This window comes from Podarcis vaucheri, assembly GCF_965113315.1.
Source record: "Podarcis vaucheri genome assembly, chromosome: 7".
NCBI lineage: Eukaryota > Metazoa > Chordata > Lepidosauria > Squamata > Lacertidae > Podarcis > Podarcis vaucheri.
This window is the reverse complement of record NC_138765.1, coordinates 20,019,305-20,036,267: the sequence shown is the minus strand read 5'-3', so window position 1 is coordinate 20,036,267 and position 16,963 is coordinate 20,019,305. Positions and strand designations below refer to the sequence as shown.

Below are 16,963 nucleotides of genomic sequence, written 5' to 3'. Positions count from 1 at the left end.
AGTCAGCAAGTTGTTATTTCTCCTCCTTACCATATTAATATTACATCTCTTATGAAAAATTAAGTTCTTTCCTAAGGTGGACCCAAGTTCCCTTCCCTCGATTTCCCATTTTATATTAAATATGGATCATACTAGCTAAACCCAAAAGTCATAAATGTTTTTAAAATTCTGTTTTCCCCTCCCTCCCATCCCCGGTTCCCGTCCCTTCCCAAGTACGTGTCCACAATAACAGTTCTTAGCCTGGATTCCTCACGTCCGAGGCCTTCAAATCTCTTTCAGTCCCTCTCTGCCGGTTTTGTTGGTAGTCCTTTGTGTTGGTCATCGAATCTCGAAGGAGTTCTATCCCAATCAAACCAGGTTTTCTTCCCACAAGAATACTTGATGACAGCTGCTGCAAAAGTTCCACCAATCCTTCATATTCAGAGTGGAGGCCCCAATCATATTTCTTCTTTCTTTTAAGTTCCTGTATTCCAAGTACTCCAGGGGCCTCCTCCTTCATCTTTCGCATCTTTCGCAGATTTGTAATCCATGTAATCCAAGGGTCTTCTTCCTTATAATCCACTAGTGTAGGCTTCTGGTTGGTACTTTCCATATGTACTTTCTCCATTCCTTGCTTGCTTTCCTTCAGTTCTTGAGATATCTCTTCTAATTCAGCTGCAGATTTTTTCTCATTCAAGTCCTTAGTGCATTCAGCAGGCTACTTGTTCCAGAAGTCAAGTTCGTAAGTTGTTTGTTCATAGCCAGACTCTGCTCTTGTAAAATTCCCACGAGGAAAAACATTCTTTCTATCTCAGCTAGTAATTTTCCATCTGCAGCCATTGTAATGTCTCAGAATTCCCCCTAGAGGGATTCTGGTTACTTAGTAGTCTTTTTCCAACAGTCCTTTACCTTGTTGTTTGTTTCTTTATTTCCAACAACTTTAAATCAATTATAACACATTTAGTCCAGAGAGATCTTAAGTAACAAGTTTTTTAACTTTAAACTGCCCGTTTGACAGCTTTGACAGCTGTCAAACTCCTTATTCCTCTTCAACAGACTCAGACACAGGACGCTCCCGGGTCCGGGAGGGGGGGTTGCACACACACACACAAAAAAAACTTCTAAAGTTCCGCTCTCACACTCCAGCTCAAAACTTCTTTTATCAAATCGTGGAAGTTAATATCTTTTAACTCGCACCGAGAAGAGTGGACTCTCCACCTTAGTTCTCCTGTTCTTGCTTTAGATCATTTGTAGGAGGGGGGGTGCGGACTTCCCTTTAACATATTCCCCGGTCGTGTCGAATTCAAAGATAAGCATTTTAAAGTCCGAATTCCGTTCTACTCACGGGTTGTTTCTTTTCGGGTCCAAATTTAGGGAAAAAAGTCAGCGCTCTCCGGCCATGGCACACGGCTTCGCTCCACTGAAGTAGCGGTCTACTCCCAGCACCACGCCACTCTCCGTACCCTCTCCGAAGCCTTTAAAAAGGCTCTTCGTGGGTCGGAGGGGGCGCTTAAGGTGCCCACCGAGTCACCAAGTCCGCAGGCTTCCGCGCCTGCGGTTTCTAAGGGTCTCCGCGTCGCCGTCGCGGCAAGACCCGTCTCCAGCAGAGCCGATTCCCTCTGGAGCTCAGAGGGAATCCGCCATTAGCCGATCGCGCTAACCCGGAAGTCTAAGGTTCATAACTTGAATGAGTGGGCAGCAACAGTTACCTCACATCGGTTTCCACTCCGCACAGAAATATATCTCACACACCTATCCCACCCTTCAACTAAGGGCCTTGGTCATCCAATATAGGATTTTCTAACCACCACCCCCATTCTATTCTCACAACAACCCTACAAGAAAGATGGTCGGTGGGCAGAGAGAGACTGGATGCCCCAGCATCATCCAGGAAGTTCAATGCCTGAGAAGATATTTGAGATCTGACCTCTGATACTCCATCCTAGGGGTTCTCAAGCCATGGTCTGTGAGCTACATTCAGATGGCTAGCAGCATATCCGTAAAATACAACAAGAATCCATGCACCAACGAGGCCAGCACATTACAGTCACTACAACAGGCAGCAATTTTCATGTGGGGAATTTTTTTTTTGCAACCAAGGAAGCTGTCCTCATCTTGAACTGTGGTGGCCACTCTGACCAGAAGCAGCTCTCAGGGGCCTTTCAGTGGGGATGACCAGGATCAAATCTGGGAACCTTCTGCATGCAAATCATATGCTCTATGACTAAGCTGTGGTCCACTCAACAATCTTTTTTTTGGGGGGGGGATCTCAGTTGCCCCATTGAAAAGAAGCCCAAAGTTTCTGATAATCACACAAAAACAAAAGGAAACAATATGAACCATTATCTGGCCATTCAGTTAATAATTAGGAATGGCTGTGAGCAGAATGCCTGCTTTGCAAGGGGTTGGAATAGATGGCCCTCAGGGTAGATTCCAACTCTACAATTCTATGATTCTATGAAATAAATATTACAGGGTGATCTCTCCTTCTCCTCTCCCTTTTCCCTCTCCTGTCCATCAGTTTAACAGACAGTGTGGTGATGAACTAGGGCCTGAGAGTTTAGAGTTCAAATCCCCATTCTCTCATGAAGCACACTGGATGACAATGTGCCAGTAACAGTCTCTCAGCCTAACCTATCTTGTATTCTCCTCTAAATCACTGCCTTCCCACATATCCCTCTCTCTCAGTCCACATTTTCCCATATCCTCTCCTTTTTGGAGTACCCCTGGTCTGAAAAAAAAAATCTATATTGAGTAAGGGGTATGTGTGGGAAGGCAGTGATTTCGAGGAAAATGTCATATGGACAATGGAGAATCCGTGGAGATACAGGAAGCTTCCTATGCACATTAAATGTCAGTATGGCTGAGTTCAAGAGAATGGAGCAAATGTATATATGGCATGTCTAAGTTGGAGTAGTAGAACAGTGGAGTGTGGGAGATTGGGGGTGCATGTCATGTGTGGATCAGTCAATGCTTTCCCCCTCCTTTGTAGGATCTAATGTCCATGCTTGGAGGTGGCGGCGGTGGCGGCTTAATGGTAAGAATTTCTCCATCACCTTCTCCCGTTTTCTTCTGTGCTTTCCTTTGGTTGGTGGGAGGCAACTGGGATATATTTTTTTAAAAAATTGCATCAACCAAAGTCACATGAGGTTGCTCCCTTGTTGAAGCTAAGCTGGTCCGCCCAGAGATAGTTACCTGGTGTCCACGGTATGGTGTGAAGGCAAAAGAAAGAAAGAAAGAAAGAAAGAAAGAAAGAAAGAAAGAAAGAAAGAAGGAAAGAAAGAAAGTAAGTGTAGGGCCGTTGTTTTTTAAAAAATAAGAAAAGAAAAGGATTCTGGTCCATATCATGGCAAGAGATATCGATTTCCTACCCTGGGGAAGACAGCAACTGTTGCACAGTATGTCTAAAATTGAGTAGTGGGGATGCCCAGTGTGTATCATCCAAGAGAAGATCAAAAACCTTTCCTTTCCTTTGCAGAAGATGCTTGGAGGTGGTGGCGCTAGTAAACTAGCGGTAAGAGCATTTCTATTACCTTCTTTCATTTTCCTCTGAGCAACTATTTTGGGAAGTCAGAATTTCATCCTAAAACATGGCTGATGTTCTTATTGGGAGGCAAATAGCATCACCCCAAGAGAGTCACTCCGACGCTAGCCAACTTCCTACAAGCACTAAAAGTGGCTTGCTTCCTGCAAAGCCTTCAAGCACCTGACTTCCATGCATCTCCCTCCTCCAGGACACTTTTGAGCATCCATTGTCCTACAACCAACTACAGTTCAATGGGTGGGTGTGAATAGAGAGAATTTTCAATGGTGGAGCAAAAACTCTGGGATGCCCTCCACAGGAAGTCCCATATAAGCAAATCACAACCAGAAATGAGCAAAGAAGTCTAAATTTAGTCATGGTTGATGCGAAAACAGGATGATAGACCTGAAAGGCCTGGGGTATGATCCAACTGACTCTTCATCTATTCTTAGAGTAACCTGCCTTTCTGTAAAGATCTTTCTTTTTACTTCCTTGTAGGCAATGGTCCCTATGCTAGCTGCTGCTGGTGGAGGTGATGGCGAGGAAGGTGGTGGAGGGGTAAGGCACAATCCTTTTTCATTTCAGGGCAGATCTTGCCATGAAGTCAGATGTCAATCTGAAGCATCGTCACCATCATCCTTATTCTGGACACGACTTGCTTGTTGAGGGAAACCACCATGAAACCATGTGTTTAGCCGCCCCCTCCCCAAACTATACTCATGCTCCCTCCTGGTCAGTATGCTGAGCACATGCGTGGAACCCCCATAGGCAACATGCAGCCCTCAGAAGACCGACGTACCAAAGTGGTGATGTGGCTTGAATGATGAACTGGGAGTTTAGAGTTCAAATCCCCATTCTCTCATGAAGCACACTGGATGACAAATTGCCAGTAACAGTCTCTCAGCCTAACCTATCTCACATTCTCCTCTAAATCACTGCCTTCCCACATTTTGCCCTCCCTCAGTCCAGATTTTTCCATATCCTCTCCTTTTTGGAGTACTCTGGGTCTGGGAAAATAAAATCTATATTGAGTAAGGAGTATGTGTGGGAAGGCAGTGATTTAGAGGAGAATGTCATATGGACAATGGAGAATTTGTGGAGATACAGGAAGCTTCCTATGCACATTAAATGACAGTATGGCTGAGTTCAAGAGAATGAAGCGATGCATATATGGCATGTCTAAGTGGGAGTAGTAGAATAGTGGAGAGTGGGAGGTTGGGGTGCATGTCATGTGTGGATCATTAAATGCTTTCTCCTTCCTTTGTAGGGTCTAATGTCCATGCTTGGAGGGGGTGGCGGTGGCGGCTTAATGGTAAGAATTTCGCCATTACCTTCTCCTGTTTTCTTCTGTCCTTTCTATTGGTTGGTGAGAGGCAGCTGGGATAATTTTTTTTGAAATTGCATCAACTAAAATCACATGAGGTTGCTCCCTTGTTGAAGCTAAGCCTGTCTACCCAGAGATAGTCACCTGGTGTCCAGGGTATGGTGCGAAGGCAATTATTTATTTATTTAGTGTAGGGCAGTTGTTTTTTAAAAAAATAAGAAAAAAAGGAACAAAGAAAAGCAATGGGATGAAACTGTTCTTTGTGAAACAAACAAAACTGCTGGCTAACAGAGGTGATGGAGATACTGCTTCATATCACAGCAAGAGATATAGATTTCCTACCCTGGGGAAGACAGCAACTGTTGCAAAGTATGTCTAAAATTGAGTAGTGGGGATGACCAGTGTGTATCAGCCAAGAGAAGATCAAAAACCTTTCCTTTCCTTTCCTTTGCAGAACATGCTTGGAAATGGTGGCGCTAGTAAACTAATGGTAAGAGCATTTCTATTACCTTCTCTCATTTTCTTCTGTGCTATTATTTTGGGAAGTCAGAATTCTGCAATTATATCAAACGTGGACAAAGAGTCCTCTCATGTCTACCACACATAAGATGGGTGGCGCCTTTTACTTTTCATATTTGGGAATTTTAACAGCCTTTTTTGGTAAGAAACTGACCATCCTTTCCATGTCCATAGAGATAGAAGGATCTGTCAATTTTGGTTCCCCCATTTCCAATTTTTCCAATCTTTAATCTGGTTCTCCACATTTCTGCAGCCATCTGTTAATTAAAAAAAGAAAAAGAAAATTCCTCAGTATTTTAGTGCAATTTTCTCCTGAAAACCATATTTTTGCATGCAGGTGTTTTTGGGTTTGAACTGAATTTTCAAATACAGGAACACAGAGCATATTTATCCCCCCTCCCCTCCCCATATCCCACTTACAACCATACCAAATATAGCATATCTACATATACCATAGGACTTCCCCTTTGTAGGCAGTTCTGATTAATATCCAAGTATTTGCAAGCATTTTCCCTTATACAATGCATTTTTCCTAATATAATATTTGGTGGTGGTAAGAAACTAATCTTCCTGTATTTGTGAAGCTGTTGTAGGCCTTGGGAATGAAGTCAGTAATGTCATTGGGTTGGTAAGAATCTAATATAAGCTCCTCTTACAGTATGTGTTAGACTTTTGGTTATATTCACATGCAAGGCTATTGCATGAAGAATGTCTGCTCAGCTGGCCACACCCCAGATGACACATTCTTGCTGCGCGCTCAACATTTCCATCTTCAGTGAGGATGTCTCCAAAAGGGCATTTATACATGAATAGCTAAATATATATCAGCTCCCCCCTTGCAGGTGCCCATACAGATTCAAGCTATATCCACGGTGGGACAGCAGTGTGTGTTTTGTCATTGGAGACAGTGAAAGTGACGGAGATGTTGTCCCACCTCTCTTCTCCATACGTTAGACCTAATAATAGGATACTGGTCCCTGTGCTCTTATTGTTGTGAAGCCAGAAGTCATCCTGAAAGATTCTTGGAAGTCCTGTAACATCACCCAAGTAGACCTCAAATGCATTCCAAGATCTCAGAAACCTAGGAAATACATAAACTTTAGATAGGAGGAAGACCTTCCCAGATTGTTTAGGTGAAGGTTTTATCTCGCACAACATAAATGGCCTGGGTATGGTCTTGAGACACATGAAGACTCCACCTAACTGAAGTTAAGCAGATCTGAGTGGGTAATGGGGAGTGAAACTATGGCATTTGCAATCACAGGATGTAATGTTGACCATCAATTTGGATCATTATAAATGGGAAGAAGATGGTACCAGAGGCCTTATGCCTGTAGATGATAGTTGCTGAGGAACTAGAGCAGGAGGCTTCTATTGTACTCTTGTTCTACATGAGAGGTTCTAATAGGCACCCACTTGGTTGATGTGAAAACAGGATGATAGACGTGAAAGGCCTGGGGTATGATCCAACTGACTCTTCATCTATTCTTCGAGTAACCTGCCTTTCTGTAAAGATCTTTCTTTTTACTTCCTTGTAGGCAATGGCCCCTATGCTAGCTGGTGGTGGAGATGATGGCGAGGAAGGTGGTGGAGGGGTAAGGCACAATTTTTTTCCATTTAAGGGCAGATCTTGCCATGAAGACAGACGTCAATGTGAAGCATCATCACCATCACCATATTCTGGACATGACTTGCTTGTTGAGGGAAACCACCATGAAACCATGTGTTTAGCCCCCCCCCTCCCCAAACCATACTCATGCTCCCTCCTGGTCAGTATGCTGAGCACATGCGTGGAACCCCCAGGACCATAGGAAACACGCAGCCCTCAGAAGACCGTGGTACCAAAGTGGAGATGTGGCTTGAATGATGAATTGGGAGTTTAGAGTTCAAATCCCTATTTTCTCATGAAGCACACTAGATGACAAATTGCCAGTAACAGTCTCTCAGCCTAACCTATCTCACATTCTCCTCTAAATCACTGCCTTCCCACATTTCCCTCTCCCTCAAACCAGACTTTCCCATTTTCTCTCCATATAGGAGTACCCTTGGTCTGAAAAAAAAGATCTGTATTGTGGAAGGGGTGTGGGAAGGCAGTGATTTAGAGGAGAATGTCATATGGACAATGGAGAATTTGTGGAGATACAGAAAGTTTCCTACGCTCATTAAATGACAGTATGGCTGAGTTCAAGAGAATGGAGCAATGCATATACGGCATGTCTAAGTTGGAGTAGTAGAACAGTGGAGAGTGGGAGGCTGGGGTGCATGTCATACATGGATCAGTCAATGCTTTCCCCCTCCTTTGTAGGGTCTAATGTCCATGCTTGGAGGTGGCGGTGGTGGCGGCTTAATGGTAAGAATTTCGCCATTACCTTCTCCTGTTTTCTTCTGTCCTTTCTATTGGTTGGTGAGAGGCAGCTGGGATAATTTTTTTAAAAATTGCATCAACTAAAATCACATGAGGTTGCTCCCTTGTTGTAGCTAAGCCTGTCTGCCCAGAGATATTTACCTGGTATCCATGGTATGGGTGAAGGCAAAAGAAAGAAAGAAAGAAAGAAAGAAAGAAAGAAAGAAAGAAAGAAAGAAAGAAAGAAAGAAAGAAAGAGTTGTTTTTTTTAAAAAATAAGAAAAGAAAAAGGAACAATAAAAGCAATGGGATGAAACTGTTCTTTGTGAAACAAACAAAACTGCTGGCTACCAAGCTGGCCAATAGCAGCCTCTCTCTCCCTCTCCCCGGAGTGGTCTAAGTTGTTTGCGTAATAAAACTGTTGATAAAAAAAAGCTTAAAATTCCCCCAATTTTTTAAAAAACATATATACATAAAATAATCAATAAAATGCATGTAAAATCAGTAAAGCCCTTGGGAGATGAATGTAGGCAACTAGCTTATATGTCTGGGAAGATTTCATGAATTAAAACAATTTTCAGCAGGCATCTGCAACAACATAGGAAGGATGCCTGACTAATGTCAACAGGGTAGGAGTCCCTAACTGAAAATGCTGCTACTCTAAACCAGGCTTCCTCAACCTCGGCCCTCCAGATGTTTTTGGCCTACAACTCCCATGATCCCCAACTAGCAAGACCAGTGGTCAGGGATGATGGGAATTGTAGTCTCAAAACATCTGAGGAAGCCTGCTCTAAACTGTTGACTCCTTACAAATGTGGAACAAGTATTATGTGGCATTTGTAAAAGTGCTACTAGTTTCACAGTTCTGAACCCATCAGCCAGGGGCCTTAAATAAACTTGTTCCACAACATTAAGGGCTTCATTTAACAACTGTAGAAATTAAACAATTCTATGATTCTGTGACTCTACAAAAAAATACCAGAAAAGCAGCAACTAAAGAAAGCCCAGATTGGCTGGACTGCTCCACATCATGGCAAGAGATATCGATTTAATACCCTGAGGAAGACAGCAACTGTTGCGCAGCATGTCTAAAATTGAGTAGCGGGGATGCCAAGTGTGTATCAGCCAAGAGACGATCAAAAACCTTTCTTTTCCTTTCCTTTGCAGGAGATGCTTGGAAATGGTGGCACTAGTAAACTAGCGGTAAGAGCATTTCTATTACCTTCTCTCATTTTCTTCTGTGCTATTATTTTGGGAAGTCAGAATTTCATCCTAAAACATGGTGGCTGTCCTTATTGGGAGGCAAATAACATCGCCCCAAGAGAGTTTCTCCGATGCAAGCTAAATTCTTACAAGTACTAAAAGTGTTTTGCTACCTGCAAAGCCTTCAGGCACCTGACTTCCAGGTGTCTCCCTCCCCCAAGACACTTTTGAGCATCCAAGGACTTTTGGTAATAAATGTTGGTGGCAAGGGAAGTTTCTTCACCTGATAACAAATAGTCATGTAAGGCGTTTAAGCCTTGTACGTGCGCATTATATAGGATGATGTTTTTTCTCCTCTTTGCACCTATGCTTAGAGGTTAAGGCTATCCATAAATATTCATCATGATGGCTGTTACACTACCTCAAGTACCAGAGGCCTTATGCCTGTAGATTATAGTTGCTGAGGAACTAGAGCAGGAGGCTTCTATTGTACTCTTGTTCTACATGCGAGGTTCTAATAGGGACCCACTTGGTTGATGTGAAAAGAGGATGATAGACCTGAAAGCCCTGGGGTATGATCCAAGTGACTCTTCATCTATTCTCAGAGTAACCTGCCTTTCTGTAAAGATCTTTCTTTTTACTTCCTTGTAGGCAATGCTCCCTATGCTAGCTGGCGGTGGAGGTGATGGCGAGGTAGGTGGTGGAGGTGTAAGGCACAATCCTTTTTCATTGCAGGGCAGATCTTGCCATGAAGTCAGACGTCAATGTGAAGCATCATCACCATCACCTTATTCTGTACATGACTTGCTTGTTGAGGGAAACCACCATGAAAACATGTGTTTAGCCGACCCCTCCCCAAACCATACTCATGCTCCTTCTGGGTTCAATTAAGGGTCTCCTATGGACACAGGTCCTGCTATCAGCTTGATTGTTCTGCAAAAATATTACATATCCGAACATAAAGCATTATGCCCAAACCTCACTTACAAGTGCAGCTGATTCCTATATCTGAACAGCCACAATTTGCCCCCTTGTTGTTTGTGCTCTGCTAGCTGGTAGCAGCTGTTTACAGGCAGAAACCATTTAGAAAGGGAAGAGGGAGAGAGATCAGACCAATCATTCCCCGCCCCCCCCCCCGTCTCTCTTTTGCTGGCTGGCTGCAGCCATTTTAAGAAGAAACCATGGCAAGAAAGGGAGGGGAGATCACTGATTAGACATGTTCCCATAGGAAATATTGGAGATTGCCAGCTCATTATGCAAAACACTTGCCCCTAACCAACAATTTATTGGGAACTCATTTTGTTCTTTAAGTGGGACCTCATGACGCATTGAACATATATATGATTCTGGGAAGTATTCTAGGTTAGTGGTGTGCTTTTCTTATGAACCTCCAAGAATTTCCAATACTCCTAATGCAATTCAAGTACAGTGGTACCATGGGTTACAGACGCTTCAGGTTATAGACTCCACTAACCCAGAAATAGTACCCCAGGTTAAGAACTTTGCTTCAGGATGAGAACAGAAATCACGCAGCGGCAGCAGGAGGCCCCATTAGCGAGAGTGGTGCTTCGGGTTAAGAACAGTTTCAGGTTAAAAACAGACCTCTGGAATGAATTAAGTACTTAACCTGATGTACCACTGTACTGCAAAGGGTCTGCCCATTGACTTTTCTCTTCCAAAAGCAATGGAAAATAGAAATGTTGCCTTGACTAGAAACTTTGCCATCTGGCAATTAAAACAGCAATTGAATGTATCGTCCACACAGGAGGATGGCTTACCTGATCTCCCAACAGCTGCATCCCCACCTCCTTCTGGGAAGAAATGGGGAGGGATGAGCTGGTGAGGAGGTCAGCATGGTGCAAATGTACTGGAGGATCTGATCCCATGATCCTGCTGGCAGGTTTGTCCTGACCTGCCCCTCTATCACCCCACCCCCAATTACTCTTGCTAAATAGCAGCAACTCAGCTGTCAAGAGGTCAGGTGAGTGCCGCTGCCTGCCATGGCACACACTACTGAGCACAGCTAGGGCCAAGCTAAAACTTTGCCGACTGGAGAATGGTGGTTTCTTCATGCAATGAGAAACCAAAGCAAATGGGGGTGGACCTATGAATATGTGCATTAACAGAGATAATTCTCCTGTTCCCCTTGTAGGGCATGTTGTCTATGCTTCCCACAGGTGATGATGAACCAGAAGGTGGTGAGGGTGCTGCGGTAAGAAACTCTCCCTTTTAATTCCAGGGCAATTCTGAGGGCAGGGTTAAGGATGTGGCCCCATCACCATATTTCCTCTGCACACACAAGTAAGCTGTGAGGAAGCCTAAAGTATCCCATCAAAGCTGAATTTTAAACAAAACATCTGAAGAAGGCTCATAAGTGATTCAAATTCTACAATGTGTTGTCAAAGAAGAGCTAAATGTCATTTCCTGTCTTCCATGTACAGAAGGATTAATACATTTCCTTTCCTTTGTAGGGAATGCTTGAGAAGCTTTCGGTAAGAAACCATACATTGTAGCCCTTGTAATGTTAGTCCCTTCAGTCTTTAGTTGGTTTTCCTGGGCATCAGGACAGTAGAAGAAACTATCTAATATATCTCTTATTAGAGTGCTACTCATTTATCTGATATTAGGTAAAGGTAAAGGGACCCCTGACCATTAGGTCCAGTCGCAGATGACTCTGGGGTTGCGACGCTCATCTCGCTTTATTGGCTGAGGGAACCGGTGTACAGTTTCCGGTCATGTGGTCAGAATGACTAAGCCGCTACTGGTGAACGAGAGCAGCGCACGGAAACACTGTTTACCTTTCCAATGTAGCAGTACCAATTTATCTACTTGCACTTTGTGATTTCGAACTGCTAGGCTGGCAGGAGCAGGGACCGAGCAACGGGAGCTCACCCCGTCGTGGGGATTCGAACCGCCAACGTTCTGATCGGCAAGCCCTAGGCTCTGTGGTTTAACCCACAGCGCCACCCACGTCCCTATATCTGATATTATCACAATTGCATAGAGAGTATTACAAGAGACTCCCTGTGCTTTTCAGCATACATTTACCACCCCACTTAGGCTCTTTTAACTACTGTTGTTTGGGTCTCCGTTCACCTTTCCCAGTTTAATTAATTCATGTCTTTGCAAACCACCCTGGGTACGATGACTAAAGGGCAGAATAATAGTAATGGTAATAGTAGTAGTAATAGTAATAATACTTTGAAGGCTGACACCATAAAAAATTGAAATGAAATTTATGTGCCACTTGTTAAAAAGGCTAAATCTTGAACATGACTCCAAAACAAATTGGCAGCCTGGCTCAGTTCTTTGACGATAACTGTAATATGCTGGCAGGATCTCACTGCTTCATATCATTCAGCATTTCTTCAATGAAAATAGAGGGACATCCTAACAAAAAGTGGGACATTCTGGGATCAAATCAGAAACCAGGACGGGTTATTTAAATCAGGGACACCCCTTGGGAAATAGGGACACTTGGAGGGTCTGCTGCTTTCAGTACTGGGGGCATGAGCAATACCAATTGTGTCCTGCAGGCGGCAGGAGCTAAATATATATCAGCTCCCCCCTTGCAGGTTCTTATGAACCTCCAAGAATTTCCAATACTCCTAATGCAATTCAAGTACAGTGGTACCATGGGTTACAAACGCTTCAGGTTATAGACTCCACTAACCCAGAAATAGTACCCCAGGTTAAGAACTTTGCTTCAGGATGAGAACAGAAATCACGCAGCGGCAGCAGGAGGCCCCATTAGCGAGAGTGGTGCTTCGGGTTAAGAACAGTTTCAGGTTAAAAACAGACCTCTGGAATGAATTAAGTACTTAACCTGATGTACCACTGTACTGCAAAGGGTCTGCCCATTGACTTTTCTCTTCCAAAAGCAATGGAAAATAGAAATGTTGCCTTGACTAGAAACTTTGCCATCTGGCAATTAAAACAGCAATTGAATGTATCGTCCACACAGGAGGATGGCTTACCTGATCTCCCAACAGCTGCATCCCCACCTCCTTCTGGGAAGAATTGGGGAGGGATGAGCTGGTGAGGAGGTCAGCATGGTGCAAATGTACTGGAGGATCTGATCCCATGATCCTGCTGGCAGGTTTGTCCTGCACCTGCCCCTCTATCACCCCACCCTCAATTACTCTTGCTAAGTAGCAGCAACTCAGCTGTCAAGAGGTCAGGTGAGTGCCGCTGCCCGCCATGACACACACTACTGAGCGCAGCTAGGGCCAAGCTAAAACTTTGCCGACTGGAGAATGGTGGTTTCTTCATGCAATGAGAAACCAAAGCAAATGGGGGTGGACCTATGAATATGTGCATTAACAGAGATAATTCTCCTGTTCCCCTTGTAGGGCATGTTGTCTATGCTTCCCACAGGTGATGATGAACCAGAAGGTGGTGGGGGTGCTGCGGTAAGAAACTCTCCCTTTTAATTCCAGGGCAATTCTGAGGGCAGGGTTAAGGATGTGGCCCCATCACCATATTTCCTCTGCACACACAAGTAGGCTGTGAGGAAGCCTAAAGTATCCCATCAAATCTGAATTTTAAACAAAACATCTGAAGAAGGCTCATAAGTGATTCAAATTCTACAATGTGTTGTCAAAGAAGAGCTAAATGTCATTTCCTGTCTTCCATGTACAGAAGGATTAATACATTTCCTTTCCTTTGTAGGGAATGCTTGAGAAGCTTTCGGTAAGAAACCATACATTGTAGCCCTTGTAATGTTAGTTCCTTCAGTCTTTAGTTGGTTTTCCTGGGCATCAGGACAGTAGAAGAAACTATCTAATATATCTCTTATTAGAGTGCTACTCATTTATCTGATATTAGGTAAAGGTAAAGGGACCCCTGACCATTAGGTCCAGTCGCAGATGACTCTGGGGTTGCGACGCTCATCTCGCTTTATTGGCTGAGGGAACCGGTGTACAGTTTCCGGTCATGTGGTCAGAATGACTAAGCCGCTACTGGTGAACGAGAGCAGCGCACGGAAACACTGTTTACCTTTCCAATGTAGCAGTACCAATTTATCTACTTGCACTTTGTGCTTTCGAACTGCTAGGCTGGCAGGAGCAGGGACCGAGCAACGGGAGCTCACCCCGTCGTGGGGATTCGAACCGCCAACGTTCTGATCGGCAAGCCCTAGGCTCTGTGGTTTAACCCACAGCGCCACCCACGTCCCTATATCTGATATTATCACAATTGCAGAGAGAGTATGACAAGAGACTCCCTGTGCTTTTCAGCATACATTTACCACCCCACTGAGGCTCTTTTAACTACTGTTGTTTGGGTCTTTGTTCACCTTTCCCAGTTTAATTAATTCATGTCTTTGCAAACCACCCTGGGTACGATGACTAAAGGGCAGAATAATAGTAATGGTAATAGTAGTACTAACAGTAATAATACTTTGAAGGCTGACACCATAAAAATTTGAAGTGAAATTTATGTGCCACTTGTTAAAAAGGCTAAACCTTGAACATGACTCCAAAACAAATTGGCAGCCTGGCTCAGTTCTTTGACGATAACTGTAATATGCTGGCAGGATCTCACTGCTTCATATCATTCAGCATTTTTTCAATGAAAATAGAGGGACATCCTAACAAAAAGTGGGACATTCTGGGATCAAATCAGAAACCAGGACGGGTTATTTAAATCAGGGACACCCCTGGGAAATAGGGACACTTGGAGGGTCTGCTGCTTTCAGTACTGGGGGCATGAGCAATACCAACTGTGTCCTGCAGGAGGCAGGAGCTAAATATATATCAGCTCCCCCCTTGCAGGTGCCCATACAGATTCAAGCTATTTCCATGGTGCGACAGCAGTGTGTGTTTCGTCATTGGAGACAGTGAAAGTGACAGAGATGTTGCTCCATCTATTTTCTCCATGTGCTAGACCTAATAATAGGATACTGGTCCCTGTGCTCTTATGGTTGTGAAGCCAGAGGTCCTCCTGAAAGATTCTCGGAAGTCCTATAACATCACCCAAGGAGACCTCAAATGCATTCCAAGTCCTCAGCGTCCTAGGAAATACATAAACTTTCGAAAGGAGGAAGACCTTCCCAGACTGTTTAGGTGAAGGTTTTATCTCCCACAACATAAATGGCCTGGGTATGGTCTTGAGGCACATGAAGACTCCACCTAACTGAAGTTAAGCAGATCTGAGTAGGTAATGGGGAGTGAAACTATGGCATTTGCAATCACAGGATGTAATGTTGACCATCAATTTAGATAATTATAAATGGGGAGAAGACAAATACATGGAGGTTAAGGCTATCCATAAATGTTCATCATGATGGTACCAGAGGCCTTATGCCTGTAGATGATAGTTGCTGAGGAACTAGAGCAGGAGGCTTCTATTGTACTCTTGTTCTACATGCGAGGTTCTAATAGGCACCCACTTGGCTGATGTGAAAAGAGGATGATAGACCTGAAAGGCCTGGGGTATGATCCAACTGACTCTTCATCTATTCTTAGAGAAACTTGCCTTTCTGTAAAGATCTTTCTTTTTACTTCCTTGTAGGAAATGGCCCCTATGCTAGCTGGTGTTGGAGGTGATGGCGAGGTAGGTGGTGGAGGGGTAAGGCACAATTTTTCCCCGTTTCAGGGCAGATCTTGCCATGAAGTCAGACGTCAATGTGAAGCATCATCACCATCACCTTATTCTGTACATGACTTGCTTGTTGAGGGAAACCACCATGAAACCATGTGTTTAGCCCCCCCCTCCCCAAACCATACTCATGCTCCCTCCTGGTCAGTATGCTGAGCATGTGCGTGGAGTAGTAGAATAGTGGAGAGTGGGAGGCTGGGGTGCATGTCATGTGTGGATCAGTCAATGCTTTCTCCTTCCTTTGTAGGGTATAATGGCCATGCTTAGAGGTGGTGGCGCTGATGGCTTAATGGTAAGAATTTTGCCATTACCTTCTTCTGTCCTTTCCATTGGTTGGTGGGAGGCAGTTGAAATAATTTTTTTAAAAAATTGCATCAACTAAAATCACATGAGGTTGCTCCCTTGTTGAAGCTAAGCCTGTCTGCCCAGAGATAGTTACCTGGTGTCCAGAGTATGGTGTGAAGGCAATTATTTATCTATCTATCTATCTATCTATCATCTATCTATCTATCTATCTATCTATTTATAAAGTGTAGGGCAGTTGTTTTTTAAAAAATAAGAAAAAAGGAACAATAAAAGCAATGGGATGAAACTGTTCTTTGTGAAACAAACAAAACTGCTGGCTACCAAGCAGGCCAATAGCAGTCTCTCTCTCTCTCTCTCTCTCTCTCTCTCTCTCTCTCTCTCTCTCATCCCAGAGTGCTCTAAGTTCTCTACATAATAAAACTGTTGATAAAAAAACAGCTAAATATTCCCCAAATTGTTTAAAAACATATATACATAAAATAATTAATAAAATGCATGTAAAATCAGCAAAGCCCTTGGGAGATGAATGTAGGCAACTAGCTTATATGTCTGGGAAGATTTCATGAATTAAAACAATTTTCAGCAGGCATCTGCAACTACATAGCAAGGATGCCTGACTAATGTCAACAGGGTAGGAGTCCCTAACTGAAAATGCTGCTAATCTAAACCAGGCTTCCTCAACCTCGGCCCTCCAGATGTTTTTGGCCTACAACTCCCATGATCCCCAGCTAGCAAGACCAGTGGTCAGGGATGATGGGAATTGTAGTATCAAAACATCTGAGGAAGCCTGCTCTAAACTGTTGACTCCTTACAAATGTGGAACAAGTATTATGTGGCATTTGTAAAAGTGCTACTAGTTTCACAGTTCTGAACCCATCAGCCAGGGGCCTTAAATAAACTTGTTCCACAACATTAAGGGCTTCATTTACCAATTGTAGAAATTAAACAATTCTGTGATTCTGTGATTCTACAAAGAAATACCAGAAAAGCAGCAACTAAAGAAAGCCCAGATTGGCTGGACTGCTCAACATCATGGCAAGAGATATCGATTTCCTACCCTGGGGAAGACAGCAACTGTTGCGCAGTATGTCTAAAATTGAGTGGCGGGGATGCCAAGTGTGTATCAGCCAAGAGATGATCAAAAACCCTTCTTTTCCTTTCCTTT

The 16,963-nt window shown here is 43.7% G+C and overlaps 2 protein-coding genes and 1 long non-coding RNA gene across 3 annotated transcripts in view; 2 read left to right on the top strand and 1 right to left on the bottom strand.

Moving 5' to 3' along the window:
* Positions 1-16,963, bottom strand: part of LOC309537649 (uncharacterized protein) — a gene marked incomplete at both ends in the record, with an annotated part of 243,324 nt that overhangs the window by 62,657 nt on the left and 163,704 nt on the right. The gene's annotated exons all lie outside the window — the stretch shown is intronic.
* Positions 1-16,963, top strand: part of LOC309537582 (uncharacterized protein) — a gene marked incomplete at its 3' end in the record, with an annotated part of 29,755 nt that overhangs the window by 282 nt on the left and 12,510 nt on the right. The window contains exons 2-8 of the mRNA XM_082232479.1: positions 2,972-3,016; positions 3,458-3,493; positions 4,001-4,060; positions 4,770-4,814; positions 5,281-5,316; positions 6,884-6,940; positions 7,651-7,695. Of these exons, the coding sequence (XP_082088605.1) occupies positions 2,972-3,016; positions 3,458-3,493; positions 4,001-4,060; positions 4,770-4,814; positions 5,281-5,316; positions 6,884-6,940; positions 7,651-7,695 (324 nt within the window). The remainder of the gene's footprint in view (positions 1-2,971; positions 3,017-3,457; positions 3,494-4,000; positions 4,061-4,769; positions 4,815-5,280; positions 5,317-6,883; positions 6,941-7,650; positions 7,696-16,963) is intronic.
* LOC309536625 lies at positions 15,136-16,940 on the top strand. Its single transcript, XR_014221682.1, has 3 exons — positions 15,136-15,447; positions 15,740-15,784; positions 16,774-16,940. It is a non-coding gene; the product is annotated as an uncharacterized lncRNA (long non-coding RNA).